Genomic DNA, 13,171 nt, shown 5'->3' with positions numbered 1-13,171 from the left:
AGTTCCTGATGCAAATGAATAATTGAGCAGCCTGGAAATACCATGAAAGGCCGTTTTGTACAGGCGAGCGATAGTGTCCTGCGTCGGAGGGGAAAGGAGCCCCTGCCTGACATCCTAAGGCCCTCTGTCCTTGCCGTCCCCATCCCTGACAACCCTGGCCAATGCCTGGACACCGTGCTTTGGGCAGAGGGCTAAGTGTCAGTGTCCCAGCAGCACCCAACCTTCCCGGGGCTGCTTGGCGGGACTTTTCTCTGCCTGGAGACCAGCAGGGCTTTGGGTCAGGGAAGCGGGGAGTCTGTGCCCCACTGGAGCAAAGGCATTCTGAACAAGCTCTGCACAAGGCTGAGGCTGTGTCACCTCTTCCCCGACTCAAACAAGAATGTTACAGCTTCACAGGCAGCTCTCAAGGCCTCTCAACCAGGCCAAACGTGGTGCTGAGTGCCCTGAGTGTGACGAGGTGAAGAGCCATGATCCCTGTCCTCACGGGAGAAGTGTTCTTTGGGTGCCTGGTGAAGGACCTGTTGGATTTAAGGGGTGTTACCAGGGCCATCCCCTGGACTCTCTGGACATGGTGGTTTTGTTTTATCAACAAAGGGTCTGGACGTAATGCCCTGAGGGCGCTAAACAGTCTTTCAACCATGAGGTCTGCTGGGGCAGAGCTCTTTGATATCAGAGAGGTTTTCTCTGGTACAAGCCTGCTAGTGCTGGAAAGAGAAAAAGGGGAAGCGGGTGGCTGCCCGGCAGAACGGCTTTCCTCCCCAGACGTGGTTGTTGGAGCTCCTACCTTGGAGAGGGAGGAGGGGAGCGGAGGGAGAGGGGCCCTCTGAGCGCTTTGCGCGGTGTGTGCCCTCTGCCACTGCCCCAGGACAGCGGGCTGAGCGTGCGTTTCTCAGTGTGCGGGGCCAGGGTGCGTCTGCAGCTCTAGGGGCGGGGACCTGATGGGCTTCAACCTGGCTCCTTCCTGGTCTCACCCACAGCACTGAGAGGGCCCCCGTCACCCTCCACCTCGACGGGATTGTGCAGGTTCTGAGCTGCCACCTCAGCAACATGGCCATCGGGATGATGACCAGGATCGCTGTCCTCAAGTGGCTCTACCACCTCTACATCAAGACCCCCCGGAAGGTGAGCCCCCGGGCCCCTCAGCCCTCCAAGCCAGGTGGCTGCTTCTGGGTGGAGTTTGAGGGCCTGCCCGTGCTTGGTAGGATTTTGGTCGTTGCAGTTCTGGAGAAACCGTGACCAGGAGAGAGGTGGCAGATGCCGGAGGAGCCCTCGGTGTCTTGAGGGGGGTTTGGGAGGTGTTCCCTGCAGTGGGGGAGCTCATGTGGGTCCCTGCTTCTCTGCTCTCCAGATGTTCCGGCACACAGACAGCCTCTTCCCTACCCTACTCCAGACGTTATCAGATGAATCCGACGAGGTAGGTCACCAGTGCCCCTTCCTCTGTGCCCCGGCTGCCAGCCTCTCCTTTTGATGGGATTGTGTAGCTGAGGGGTGCTCATTTTGTTGTTGTTGTTCTCGTAAATCAACACCCCTAAAATCACCCTATTCCTCCTACCTGGTGAGGGGCATCCACGAAGGGAAAAGCTGTTTACTGCCCTCAGCTTTGGGAATAAGGACGCTGTCTTTGTGGGCCCTTCTGAGGAGAGCGCTGGGTCAGGGCACTGGCGAGGAAACCAGTCCGGCGGGGAGCTCCTTGTCCCTGGAAGGCCGTGGAGAGTGGTGATGGGGAGCCCAAGGGCAAGGTCCATCCCGCCTAGCTGCCCAAACTTGGGCAAGTCACTGCCCGGCTCCGCACCTCAGTTTCCTTCTCTGTCCGACGGGGTAGTAACAGCACACAGGGTTGTGAGAACGAAATGACCCACGAAAAATGCCGGGTGCTGTGCTGGGCACCCGCTAAGCACTCAAGGAGCGTCCGTTGTGATTCATTTCAGCTGGACTCCATTTTGACCTCTAGTTTGAAATCGGACCCTGAAGCTTTGCGTTTATTGGGGTCACCGAAAGTTAAAGGGAGAGGCTGGCCCCGTCCCAGGCAGCAGGAGTAACCCCAGGTGGGGGGGGTGTCTCAGAGTGGGGCAGGGGGAGCAGGACCCTGCATCCGGCCATGTGGGGGAGGGGCTCCTCCAGCCGCACCTCTCCCCACGCCATTCCCAGCAGCGTTCTGTTCTGTGGACTTCCTCACCAGGACTCCCCTGCTTCCCAGCCAAGGGGCAGGATTTGTAGTTGGGTGTTGCCATTTGCCGGGGTAGCATCCCTTCCCTCCGCCAGTACCAGCTCCAGGCTCTGTGTTGGCCGCTGGCGGCCCACGCCTTGACCCGCCCCTCCCTCCCCTCTTCTTCCCTCCTCGGGGCTCCAGGCAGCTGTGGGCTCGGTGAGGCAGCAGGCTCGCGCGCACCTGCAGACCTCCCAGCTGCCCAGCGGGAACGAAGAGCAGACGGGCTGGCGCGGTGGGAGAAAGAGGGAGAGGGACGTGGCTCATGACTTCCCGTGGCAGGAGGCACCTTGGTCCTTCCCGGGCTGGTACCAGGCTTGTGTGGAGCCCAGGGCAGCTGTCCTGCAGCCTGACTTTGCTTCCCTGAACCTGAGCTGAAGAGAGATGCAGACAGGCAGGTGTCCACCTCTAGGTCCTCTCAGGGACTCTGCACTTCCAGAAAACTGAAAGCAGGTGGTCTGGGAGTCTGCCTGTGTCCCCTCCTGCCTGTCCACCACACGCCTGTTCACACACACGCCACCACCCCCTTTTTCCCCCACCACCGCTGCAGTGTGAGGCCCAGGTGGACGTGGCCCAGTTCTGCCTGAGTTAGGACTGACTCACTGCAGTCACGGCCCTCATTTCAATACAAAAAGGGAGAGAATAGCTTTGCTGATTGGTTCCTTCCCGAGTACTGCAGTGGAAGCAGCTGAGTTTTCAGTCCTTTAAATGGAGTCCTTTAAGCCCATCCAGCCTTCTTTGCTCGCGACTGGTCTTTGCGTGCGTGTGCATTTGAAGGGAGCCGGAGGAGACGCAGTCCATGAAACAGCTCTGTTCAGGTTGCGGCTGTGGGAGCTCGATTTGCTGAAGTGCCAGGTGTTGTGGGGCTTTGGGGCCCATCTTGTGGGCCTCCGGTGGGGAGGGGATTGCAGCTGCTCCTGGGGACAGTGACCGGAGTGGGGTGAGGCGGGAGGGTGCTCCTCTAACAGCCGTGAACGTCCCTGCTTTCCCATCTCTCCAGGGGAGGGATTTAGGGACCTCAGTATCAGTGGCGAGTTGTGGTTTTGCCGCATCCTGGTTCTTCACCAGAATCACGTCCCCAAATGTCCCCCGCCGAATCTGGTGACCTTGAGAGGGTACAGTGTACTTGGCAGTGGAAATACAGCCATGAACAAGACAAAGTCCCTCTTCTCCTGAAGTGAGCTTCCTTTCCAGGGTATCTAGGAAGTGCTGTCTGTGAGAATATCCCAATACTTCAGGCACAGCCCTGATCTCAGATTGGAGCTCCCTGGGGTGCAAGACCCTGAAAGGCCATCTAGTCAAGTTGGACCACAGTCAGATTGGTGGGGAGGGGCCCCTTCCTAGGAAGGGCTTCACAGAGCCCCCTCGCTGATGGAATGTAACTGTGGCCCACCCTACGCAGGGCCGTACATCCAGCCTGGGGCCTCAAGGCACAGTTTAGCCCATTTGTAACAGCTGACTTGTGTGAGGTCGTTACAGTGCCAGGAACTGTGCTTAGACCCCTTAGCTGTTGTATCTAGAGAAGGTTCAACAGTTCTGTGGGGGAAAACTGTTATCATTTCATTTTACAGTTCAGAAAACATGGCCGAGCGAGGTGAGGTTAAGCTGCACACAGCCAGGGAGTGGTGGAGCCAAACTCAGAACCGGATCTGTTTGACTCCAAAGCCCGTCCTCTTAGTCGCTTAACCACCATGCCTGTGTTTCACTACCTGCGGCCCTGACCGCCCACATCAGAACCCCAGCTCGTGTTTAGTCATATCGTCATCCCCATATGCCTTTTTCTCTTGTTCCACAAGTTCTTGAGAAGAGTTCTCTCAGTCTGGTGTGGAGAGGGGTGTGTGTATTCTGAAAAAGTTCTCCCTCAGCCCCCTGACCCTTTGTCCGCTTTTCTTATTGATTTACAGGAGCTCTTTGTATATCGGGGACATTCCATTTATCATGTATGTTGCAAATGTTTTTCTCTCCCAGGATGATTGTGATACACCCACGTGCCCATCACCCTTGGTGAGAGCCACTGGCCCCCGGGGGACAGAGTGTACCCAGGTGTTAAGGATGCAAGAGCTGGGCACAGGGAGGGGCAGAGCCTTAGAGACCTAGCTCTGCCCCCCACCACCACGTTCCACAGTCCCCTTGGCACGTGGCCTCACTGGGGTGTCTTGTGTGCCGTTGTTTCTCTGTCCGCCTCCCCTTCCCCCTGCTCCGGTGGCAGCTTGGTAGTCCACACCCTTCCCCCCGCCCCAGTGGCAGCTTGGTAGTCCACACCCTTCCCCCCCACCCCAGTGGCAGCTTGGTAGTCCATCCACACCCGTCTGGCATCCTCAGGTTGTCTCTGCTTTACCTTATTCAGGAGAAGCGGCTGTTTCCTCAGTACCGCCTGCTCCTTGCAGACTTTATCTGAAAATCCCTTCTGTCAGAAAGAATTTGCAGGTGTCAAATTAATATTCTTGGCACTGGAGTAGAAATCCTCCCATTAGCTGGAGATCCAGTGACTTGTTTTTAAGTGAAAATGCAACCCCAATTCAACAGCGCAGAATGCATGGCACGTGCACAGAGCTTCCTGCTGGACCCTGGTGGGAGGTGGGGCTGCTTCTTCCCCTGCCCGGAAGATGCCAGTTGTCGGCTGCCTCCCGAGCCTGCAGCTGCTGGGGCGGGCTCTGCCCGTGAGCCCCCAGAGGACAGGTCTTCTCCATGTTCCTGGTGGTGCGGCTGGCTCAGTTGCAGGGGGTGGGGGGAGGGGTGGCTCGGTGATTCCTCATCCTCATCTTACTCTCAAGCACAACTTGCCTCCTAACCTGGATTTAAAATCCTCAGCGGGTGGGGGGAGGACTTCCCTGGCAGTCCAGTGGCCAAGACTCCTCGCTTCCACTGCAGGGGCTGTGGGTTCAATCCCTGGTCAGGGAACTAAGATGCCATGCGGCACAGCCAAAAAAAAAAAAAATCCTCAGGGGGTAATTGTGGGTACGTGTCATTATACATGTGTCCAAACCCACTGAATGTACAACACCATGAGTGGACCCTCATGTCAGCTGTGGACTTCGGGGGATATTGATGTGTCAGCGTAGGTTCATCGATCGTAACAGATGCTCTGCTGTGGTGAGCAAGACTGATAAGGGGGAGGCTGTGCGCATGCAGGGGCAGGAGGTATGTGGGAAATCTCTGTACCTTCTGCTCAGTATTGCTGTGAACCTAAAACTTCTCAAAAAAAATAAAATCTATTTTAAAGAAAGAAATATGTAGAATTAAAAATAAAAAGTCTCAGTCTCAGAAGAGACCTGGAAGGATGTCTGGTGCCCCTCCAAGGGAATGTAGCATCCCAGACAGCCAGCCACCAGACCTGAGCTCGAATCACAGGAGCTCTAACCCCTCCTCACCATGGACCGTGGGCGAGAGCCTAACCGCTCCAGCCTGCGCAAAGGGCCATGATGTCTGGACATGCCTCATAGACCGCTGTTTAAAGGGACAGAGTAAAACTCCTGGTCCGATCCTGGCCCTTCCTAACAACCTGTGCATCACCCCAAGTTCTTCAGGGGAAATTGGCATTTCGCTCCGTTGAACTCTTCTGCCCAGGAGCAGGGCTTGTCCCCATTTGAGTCATCTTGTAAAGCTTCGAGGTCTTTTTTGTAGGTCTTATTCATTATGAAGTTTACTTTCAGTATTTAAAATTTTGTTATGACTTTGAGGGGCACTCCTTTACGGTAATATTTTTTCCCGAGTGACAGTGCAGCCCAGTGGCCAGGCTGTCCAGGAGTCTGGTCCTGACTCTGCCACTTAATAGTTGGTTGGGGGATTCCCTGGCAGTCCAGTTGGTTAGGACTCTGCGCTTCCACTGTAGGGGGCACAGGTTCTATCCCTAGTCGGGAGCTAAGATCCCCCATGCCGCATGGCGGGGCCAAAAAAAAAAAAAAAGTTGGTTGCCCTTGAGCAGATTACATAGCCTCTCTGAGCCCGCTTTTCTTATCTGAAAACCGAAAGTAATGGTGGAACCACCCACCCAAGTTGTTGTGAGGATTAAATGAGATAGAGAATGTCAAATGCTCAGCACAAGACGCAGCACATGTAAACACGTGGTAAACGTTAGCTCTTCCGACGCTGGTTATAGTTTCTGTGAAAATGGCAGAGACACACACTGAAATCAGGAAGGTGGGCTCCACGTTTGCCCCACGTCCTTCCTGCCTCAGTTTCAGCAGCAGAAGCTGGAATGGAAGCAGGTCTCTGTCCTGTTTCCCTGCCTGTCTCTAGGACCACACAGGCCCTTTGCAGATGTCCAGAGTAGGTGGGGCTGTTGGGGGTTCATCGTCCATTTCCAGGTCACAGAAAAACCAAGAGGAAGGCAGCAGGACCGGTACCCCATCCTGTGCTTTCTCCCCCTCTATCAGCCCCCCAGCAGCCCTGAGATAGCGCTGCCCAGAGCGGGGAGCCCATCGTCAGTGGGCTGTGTTGCAGTGTCGCCGGTGGAGGGGCTCCCAGCTGACTGCCCCGGGTCCAAGGGAAGGAGGAGAAATGCCATCCGCAGCAGAGAACCTGCACTGGGGCCTCTCACTGCCACAGCTTCTTGCTGATTCCATTGAGATCCAGAGGGGCACACCTCCTGGGGCCACCAGAGGCAGCCTCCCAGAGGCTTCTCAACATCTCGGAGCTGGGGTGTCCCTAACACCTTAGAGCAGACATTCTCAATCCAGGAGAAGTCCCCCCCTCTTTCCCCTCCCCTAGTTGCAAAGTAACTATGAAGAGAAATTGTGGATGGGAGTTTATGGCTTATGTGTTCAAATTCTAGAAAATTTGGAAGGTAGGTTAGTGAGGGCATTACTCACGGCAGTGGTAGAGTTTCTAACTCCGGAATCCATTAACTGCATGGAGAGTGTGGTCTGGCTGTCACACCCAGTGGGACATACAGCCATAACTAGGAGGCCAGAATAATGGGGGGATAGTTAGACGGGTCTAAGAAGTGATCTGGGGGCATCTAACAAAGGTACTTAAAGTCCCCCATGGGAGCAGTGATGTACCCCAGTCCAGAGTAGCCCAGTGCCTTTCCTGTCCTCTACCCCATGGTACATCCCAGAAGTGTCCAGACCCGTGGGCGGGAGTGCAAGAGCTGCCCCGCCCTCTGCTGAGTCCTGAGGGAAGGGGGGGCCGTCAGCTCTTCTCTCTGGTGCGAGACTTGGCCCATCAACCCACTCTGTCTCGGGGCACTCGGACCCTCACCAGCAGGGGTGTTATCAGGGAACAGACACGACTATATTTGAGGGTGGTGGGCTTTGGGGGACAGGGAGAGGATTTCATTTGTTTTCATGGTCCAGATCCCAGGAGAAATGGAGCAGGAGATGTTCTCAAATCTCTCAAAAGAGAGAGCTCTGCGGGGCTACGCTGAGTCGCCCCAAAGAGAAACGGGCCGAGGCCGGTATAAGGGATGGGCAGAGTGGTTCTGGGATTGTGCTGTGACTGTTGCCACTGCTGCTGCTGACTGGAGGTCTGAGCCCAGTCCCCCGGCGCAGACTTGGGGCGAGGCTGCCTTTGGCTTCTTCTGCCTCGGGAAGCGGCAGCCATGCTATCCTGTCATGTCCCTTTCCCTCTCCATCCCTCATCCCACCTGGTCCACGAAAGCACTCCCTCAGCTTTTCCTCTCCCCAGGAGCCCTTGTCACTGTGGTCTGGCGGGTCGGCCAGTTGGGCCCAGGGATTCACCTCTCTGCTGTAAAGGGATTTAGCTGGTGGCAACAGAGCCTTCCGCGTTGGGGGAGGCCCCAAACCCAAGAGCTGTACCCTGCGGGTGGTGGGGAGGCGCCAGTCCCCACGGGTTCCTCTTCTGACTCACGTTCTAGCATGATGGGCTGTGCTCTCCTGCCCTCGGGAAGGAGGGCCTTCTGTTGGAAATTGGCCATCCCTCAGTGTCTGCCCCAGAAATGAGGGCTGCCACTTATCTAGAGGCCCCTGTAATTGACAGCAGCTTAGAGAGCCAGTGATGGCCTGTCCGACGCCCCAGCACTGGCGTCCTTTGGAAACCGTGCTGGTTGCTGTGTGCTGGACGCCACGTGTCTGGGAGAAGGAGAGGCAGAAACCAGTTTATGGGGTAGTTGCGCTGGTCAGAGTGCATCGCATCTGTTGCCTTAAGGAATCTGCCTGGTGATCTTGGAGTGGCTTTCATTATCCCCAGTTTGACATAAGACGAAATTCAGGCGTGAGGACGGTAACTTGCCCAAGGTCACACTGCCAGGAGCCAGAATTGGAAGTCAGCTCTGTCTGATTGCAGAACATCTAAAACCCCGCAGGAGGTCTGACCTCGCTGCACAGCGGGAGTGCTGCCGGGATGGGGTGCGCTTTATTCTTCAGTCTGGACACACTTGACTTTGACCTGCCCCATCAGGCTGCCCTGGGGCTGCTCACCCACCCAGGGCCCCATCCAGAAGGAATGGGCCAGTGGCAGGGACGGCTGAGGGGCAGTGTGGAAGCAGCCTGGGTGGAGAGCAGGAGCACAGGCCTCTGCTCCACGCTGCCCACTCTCCCCATGGGACCGGGCAAGTCCACGGCATCTCCTCACCTCCATTTCCCTCCCTAAATTGAGGTTGGACTGGATTGTGTTAGTCCCTTCCAGCTCTGACTTTGTGTGGTCCTGACTCCACTGCCTAGAATACTAATGCGGCCTGCTCAAAAGTGGACAGTCTTCTGTAAGAATGGGGCTTGTTTTTCCTTCTCATATCCTTGCCTCAGTTTTTATTTCACTCCAATTTTCATTCCATCCACTCTCCAAAACAAACAAAAACAACCCCTCCACCACCCACCACCCCCCGCTTCAATTTCGAAGATTTCTTTATAGTCAGATCACACGATCAGGTCAGATGCCAGCCCGGAGAACCGAGGGGTGAGATGTCAGGGGCCAAGAACTTGCTTCCTCTCGCCGAGAGCCCACCTCACATGGAGAGATGAGCTGGGCCACAGCACAGACAGCCAGAACAAGGAAGGTGTGGACCCTCTCCCACTGCAGCCTTCCGGGGGCTGGTCCACTCAGCTCTCCCTGGGGCTGACCCTGCGGCTTCCGTTGGAGGCTTTGGAGAGGAAATGAGAGGAGGGGAAGTAATGAGCAGGGAGAAAAGCTGTGGCCAGCAAGGCAGAGACACAGGCCTCTAGTCACAAGCCACAGGGACAGGTGGCCCCAGGCCCCCACGGCCCAGCAGAGGCACTGGCCGTCAGCGCTAGAGATCCTGGGAGGTCTTCTGCAGTGAGCCCTTGACGCAGACAATTGCCGTGGAGGGGGCAGGGGAGAGGGGCGCGTGGTCTCAGTCCCAGAATTGAGCCTATGGGGAGGCCTGCTGCTCTCATCCTTCCATATCTCTGCACTGTGTGCTTTCACTGCCCCGCTTCAGCCTCCCTCAGGTAAGGGGGGACCCACAGTACTCGCCATCGGCCGCCATCACCTGCTCTAGGAAGGCAGGTTTGTGTGCCGGGAGGGTTTTCAGTCTTCATCTCTGTCTGGATTCCCTCCACTGATGGGCAAGTGAGGACCCAGAGCTGCACCGTAACTGGAGCACCTGAGTTGGGCAGGGGGCTCCTGGTGAAGGCGAGGGTGGACTGAGAAGGGCAGATGAAGGGGAGGTTTGCTTTCCCGAAGTAGGGCTGGGCGGCACAGGAGGGAGTCCACAAAGGGGAGCTGGTTGCGAACCGTCTTACCCTGGACAGGGCTGGGGGCTCCCAGAGAGCCGAGCTACAGGCCGACTGGCCTCCAGGGATGAGCAGACCGCCTACCGCAGCCCATCTCTCCTTGAACTCAGGAAGTGATCAGTCACCTCACCTAGAAAGGTCAAAGTCCAACAACCCAACAGAAGTGCCCCAGGGAGCCACGCACACCAGGGCCACTGTCAGAATCCTCTGGAGCTTTTGTTTTTTAATAGGTAGGTGGTTTGTTTTGGCTGCACCGCGTCTTAGTTTCAGCTTGAGGGGTCTTCGTTGCAGCATGCAGGATCTTTAGTTGTGGCACACGGGCTTCTTAGTTGCAGTGTGCGCGTGGGATCTAGTTCCCCGACCAGGGATCGAACCCAGGCCCCCTCAATTGGGAGCACAGAGTCTTACCCACTGGACCACCAGGGACCCCTCTCTGGAGCTTTTTAAAATCCGGCTGTTTGGGCCTCAGCCCAGACCGCCTGAATTGTTCTCTGAGGTGCAGCCTCGTGGCCTGGGTGCTGGTATTCTCCACAACTCGCAACGATTTTGATGCTTGTCTCTGGTTGAGAACAGATCAGCCTAAGATCCTATTGGGAGGCTAGGGGCCAGGCCCCTAGCTCTCAGCCCTGATGCCCTCTCTCCATAGCCCTTGTGGTGGTGGCCAGGTCAGGGGCCCTGTTTTTACCCGCACCCCCACCCCACTTGCAGCATCTTCAGAAGTCAAAAATTCTCCCAAGATGTGTGTCGATTTCTTCTCCTCCAGAGATGGCCAAAGCTGAATCAACTAAATTTCCCTGACATCTTCCTGTTGGCAGTTTGCAAGGCCCACGGACGGGGTGGGGAGTTCTGGTTGCTAGAGATGCTGAGGACCGGAAGTGTACCTAACGCTCGCTCCACGCCAGACCTGTGCTGGGCATCACCCAGCAGGCGTGGTCTTAGTCCGTCTCCACAGCAGCCCCTCGAGGGTGCGTTCTGCTGTGTCCCCACTTTACTAAAGTGGAAACAGACTCAGGGAAGTGAAGTAACTAGGTCAGGATCTCGGCTTGATGCTCCGTGAATCCACGAAGCCTTATTTGTCACGTACGCCACCCAGTCCTGCTCATCAAGGCCGGCCAGGTCCCCGTCTGTGTCATCATAGCACCCTGTGCCCTCAGACCCTCTCACAGCCCTTGTCACACTCTATGAGGACAGAGGCTGTGTCCAGCACATAGGAGGTGCCCAGACACGTTTCATGAGCAAGTGAAGAGACGGGGTGGGGCAGGTGGTGAGCTGACCCCACTGCGGCCTGCCCCACCCTCCTCCCTCCCTTGCTGGGGCCTGGTTCTGCCTCCTCGGACCAGGGCTGAGTGGCTTGCAAGCACGCTGAGATTAATTGGAGACCTGGTAGTGGGCAGGAGACCGGGCAGCCCCATGCCGCTCTCCTGGTTGCCATGGACTGGTGCCCCGGAGACAGCGGCCCCTCGGCTCATCGCCTGGTAACTGAGCTATAACAGGGTGGGCACTGCTCCCGAGCTGCCCGCAGCGTGGCCGGCCCCTTGCCTGTTCCCTATCTGGCTCGTGGGGAGAATTTGCCTGCTGGAGGTGCACCTACTGGTCAGGGCCTCTGGGATACAAGTGAGCGATGGCTGGCTTCAGCAGGAAGCCCTGGGAGTGGGAGAGAAGGGGTGGCGGGGGCGGGGGGGACTGGTCTCCAAGTTGTCTCACCCCAGGCTGGCCTTTCCCTCCTCTCCCCTCAGAGGGATGGAGGCTGGAAGGCTTTAGGCTGCCAGAACCCACGCTGTGCTGTCACTGTGGAACTTAATAAGCAGTAGGTGCTGGCCTTTGGCATGTATGGCACATTTCAAACTTCACTAGAAGCAGAAGAGAAGGAAGAAAGAAAAGAAAGCAATCTTGATTCCTAAGGGCATGCTTCAAAGTCAGGCAACAAACCAAGATATAATCCTTTTTTTTTTTTAAGTTGATTTTGCTTTACCAAGCCATACAAGGCTCTAATCTGCGTAGTTTGCTCAGTGGGAAAATAGGTCTAAGCCTAAGCAGTCCTTCTCCCCCACCCCCAAATCTAAGTGTTCTTTTTGGCAGTGCTTTCCTTGCTTGTTGCAGAAGGCAGGGCTGCAAGGCTGCGGGACCCGCCTCCCAAGAGTGCTGGGCATAGCCTGCTCTGATCCCGTTGCAGCGGAAAGCTTTTCTGGGAAAACCGCTCCCTCCTGGGCTGGGTTGCGCTGGGCCAGGCTGGAGCCTGGTCGCTGCTTCCTCCAGCCTAGGTTTGCTCTATGTCCGGGGCAGGGGCTTCCAGCCCCAGTGCCGACTAGTGCCAGGTGCCGTCACCTAGAGCTCCATAATTTGACTGCTGCGGGGCCCGTGGAGATCCTTTGACCTTCCCTCAGCTCCTCCAGGGGACCCTTCCTGGGGACGGCAGCCTGTGTTCCTAGAGTCAGTTCTCTGGCTGATTCCACCAGCCGCAGAAGCCATTCTATAGGTGTCAGGAACTCAAGAGGCCTTGGCCTGCTGGGCTGTACCCGTTGTGAAGGAAGGAGACAGGCTTCTGTGTGGAAGGAAGCAGAAGGCCCCAAGGCTTCCTGTAGACGCCTGGCCTCGGTGCCTCTTCATTTACTCTTAGCTCCACTTCCCAAGAGTAAGGAGTGGCCTGACCTGATCCAGCTCTCAGGCATGGCCCTGCAGCCCCACTGCTCTGGACAGAGGCATCAGATGGCAGTGGCCCGCAGACCTCAGCCTCCAGGACCTTCAGCCTGAATTCACCTCTCCCACCAGCCCGAGTGCATCACTTGGAAACACTCTTGCGGCCTCCTCCTGGCTGGGACTGGAAAGGGCCCACCCTGGGGGTTTCCTTCCCTCCTCGTGGGACTGGAAGGCTGAGCCAGTTGACATCTGGGGCCTAGTCATCTGACCAGTGGCCTAGCCAAACTTTGGAGAAAGCTTCTTAGAGATAAGTGGGTAGAGAGATGGGAGGCTTTTCCAGCCATCCCCTTGGCAGAAGCTGTCCAGAAGCATCCATCTTCCATCTCCTGCCTGGCACTGCAGGTCAGCGAGAATCTATTCAGTATCTGCTGAGGGCTTCATCTGGGGCTTCATGTTCAGGAGTCGGTAGGAGGAGAGGACAGGCCTGCAAGCCTAGGGAAAGCCTTGACCTTGCAAAGCTCTGGGTCTCCAGCTATTCCCAAGGTGGCGAAGGACCAACAGGAACGTGTCGCGGAGGGGGGAGGGGGCCTTCTGTCCCGAGCGGTTTTCCAGGGCTGGTCTGTGGACAAGGTGTTGGGACAGAGAGCGCCTGAATGGACCAAAAAGGGAAGGAGGG

At 56.7% G+C, this 13,171-nt stretch overlaps 1 protein-coding gene across 4 annotated transcripts in view; it reads left to right on the top strand.

The window, feature by feature from the left end:
* The window catches only part of VAC14 (VAC14 component of PIKFYVE complex), a 97,811-nt gene that overhangs the window by 29,883 nt on the left and 54,757 nt on the right, over positions 1-13,171 (top strand). For all 4 annotated transcript variants that reach the window (XM_027119316.1, XM_027119318.1, XM_027119315.1 and 1 more), the window contains 2 exons: positions 978-1,122; positions 1,349-1,414. In XM_027119316.1, the coding sequence (XP_026975117.1) occupies positions 978-1,122; positions 1,349-1,414 (211 nt within the window). The remainder of the gene's footprint in view (positions 1-977; positions 1,123-1,348; positions 1,415-13,171) is intronic.

Source organism: Aethalodelphis obliquidens, unplaced genomic scaffold, assembly GCF_003676395.1.
Source record: "Aethalodelphis obliquidens isolate GAN/ISIS:26980383/991018 unplaced genomic scaffold, ASM367639v1 scaffold20, whole genome shotgun sequence".
Taxonomy (NCBI): Eukaryota; Metazoa; Chordata; class Mammalia; order Artiodactyla; family Delphinidae; genus Aethalodelphis; species Aethalodelphis obliquidens.
This window is presented reverse-complemented; position numbering and strand designations above follow the sequence as displayed.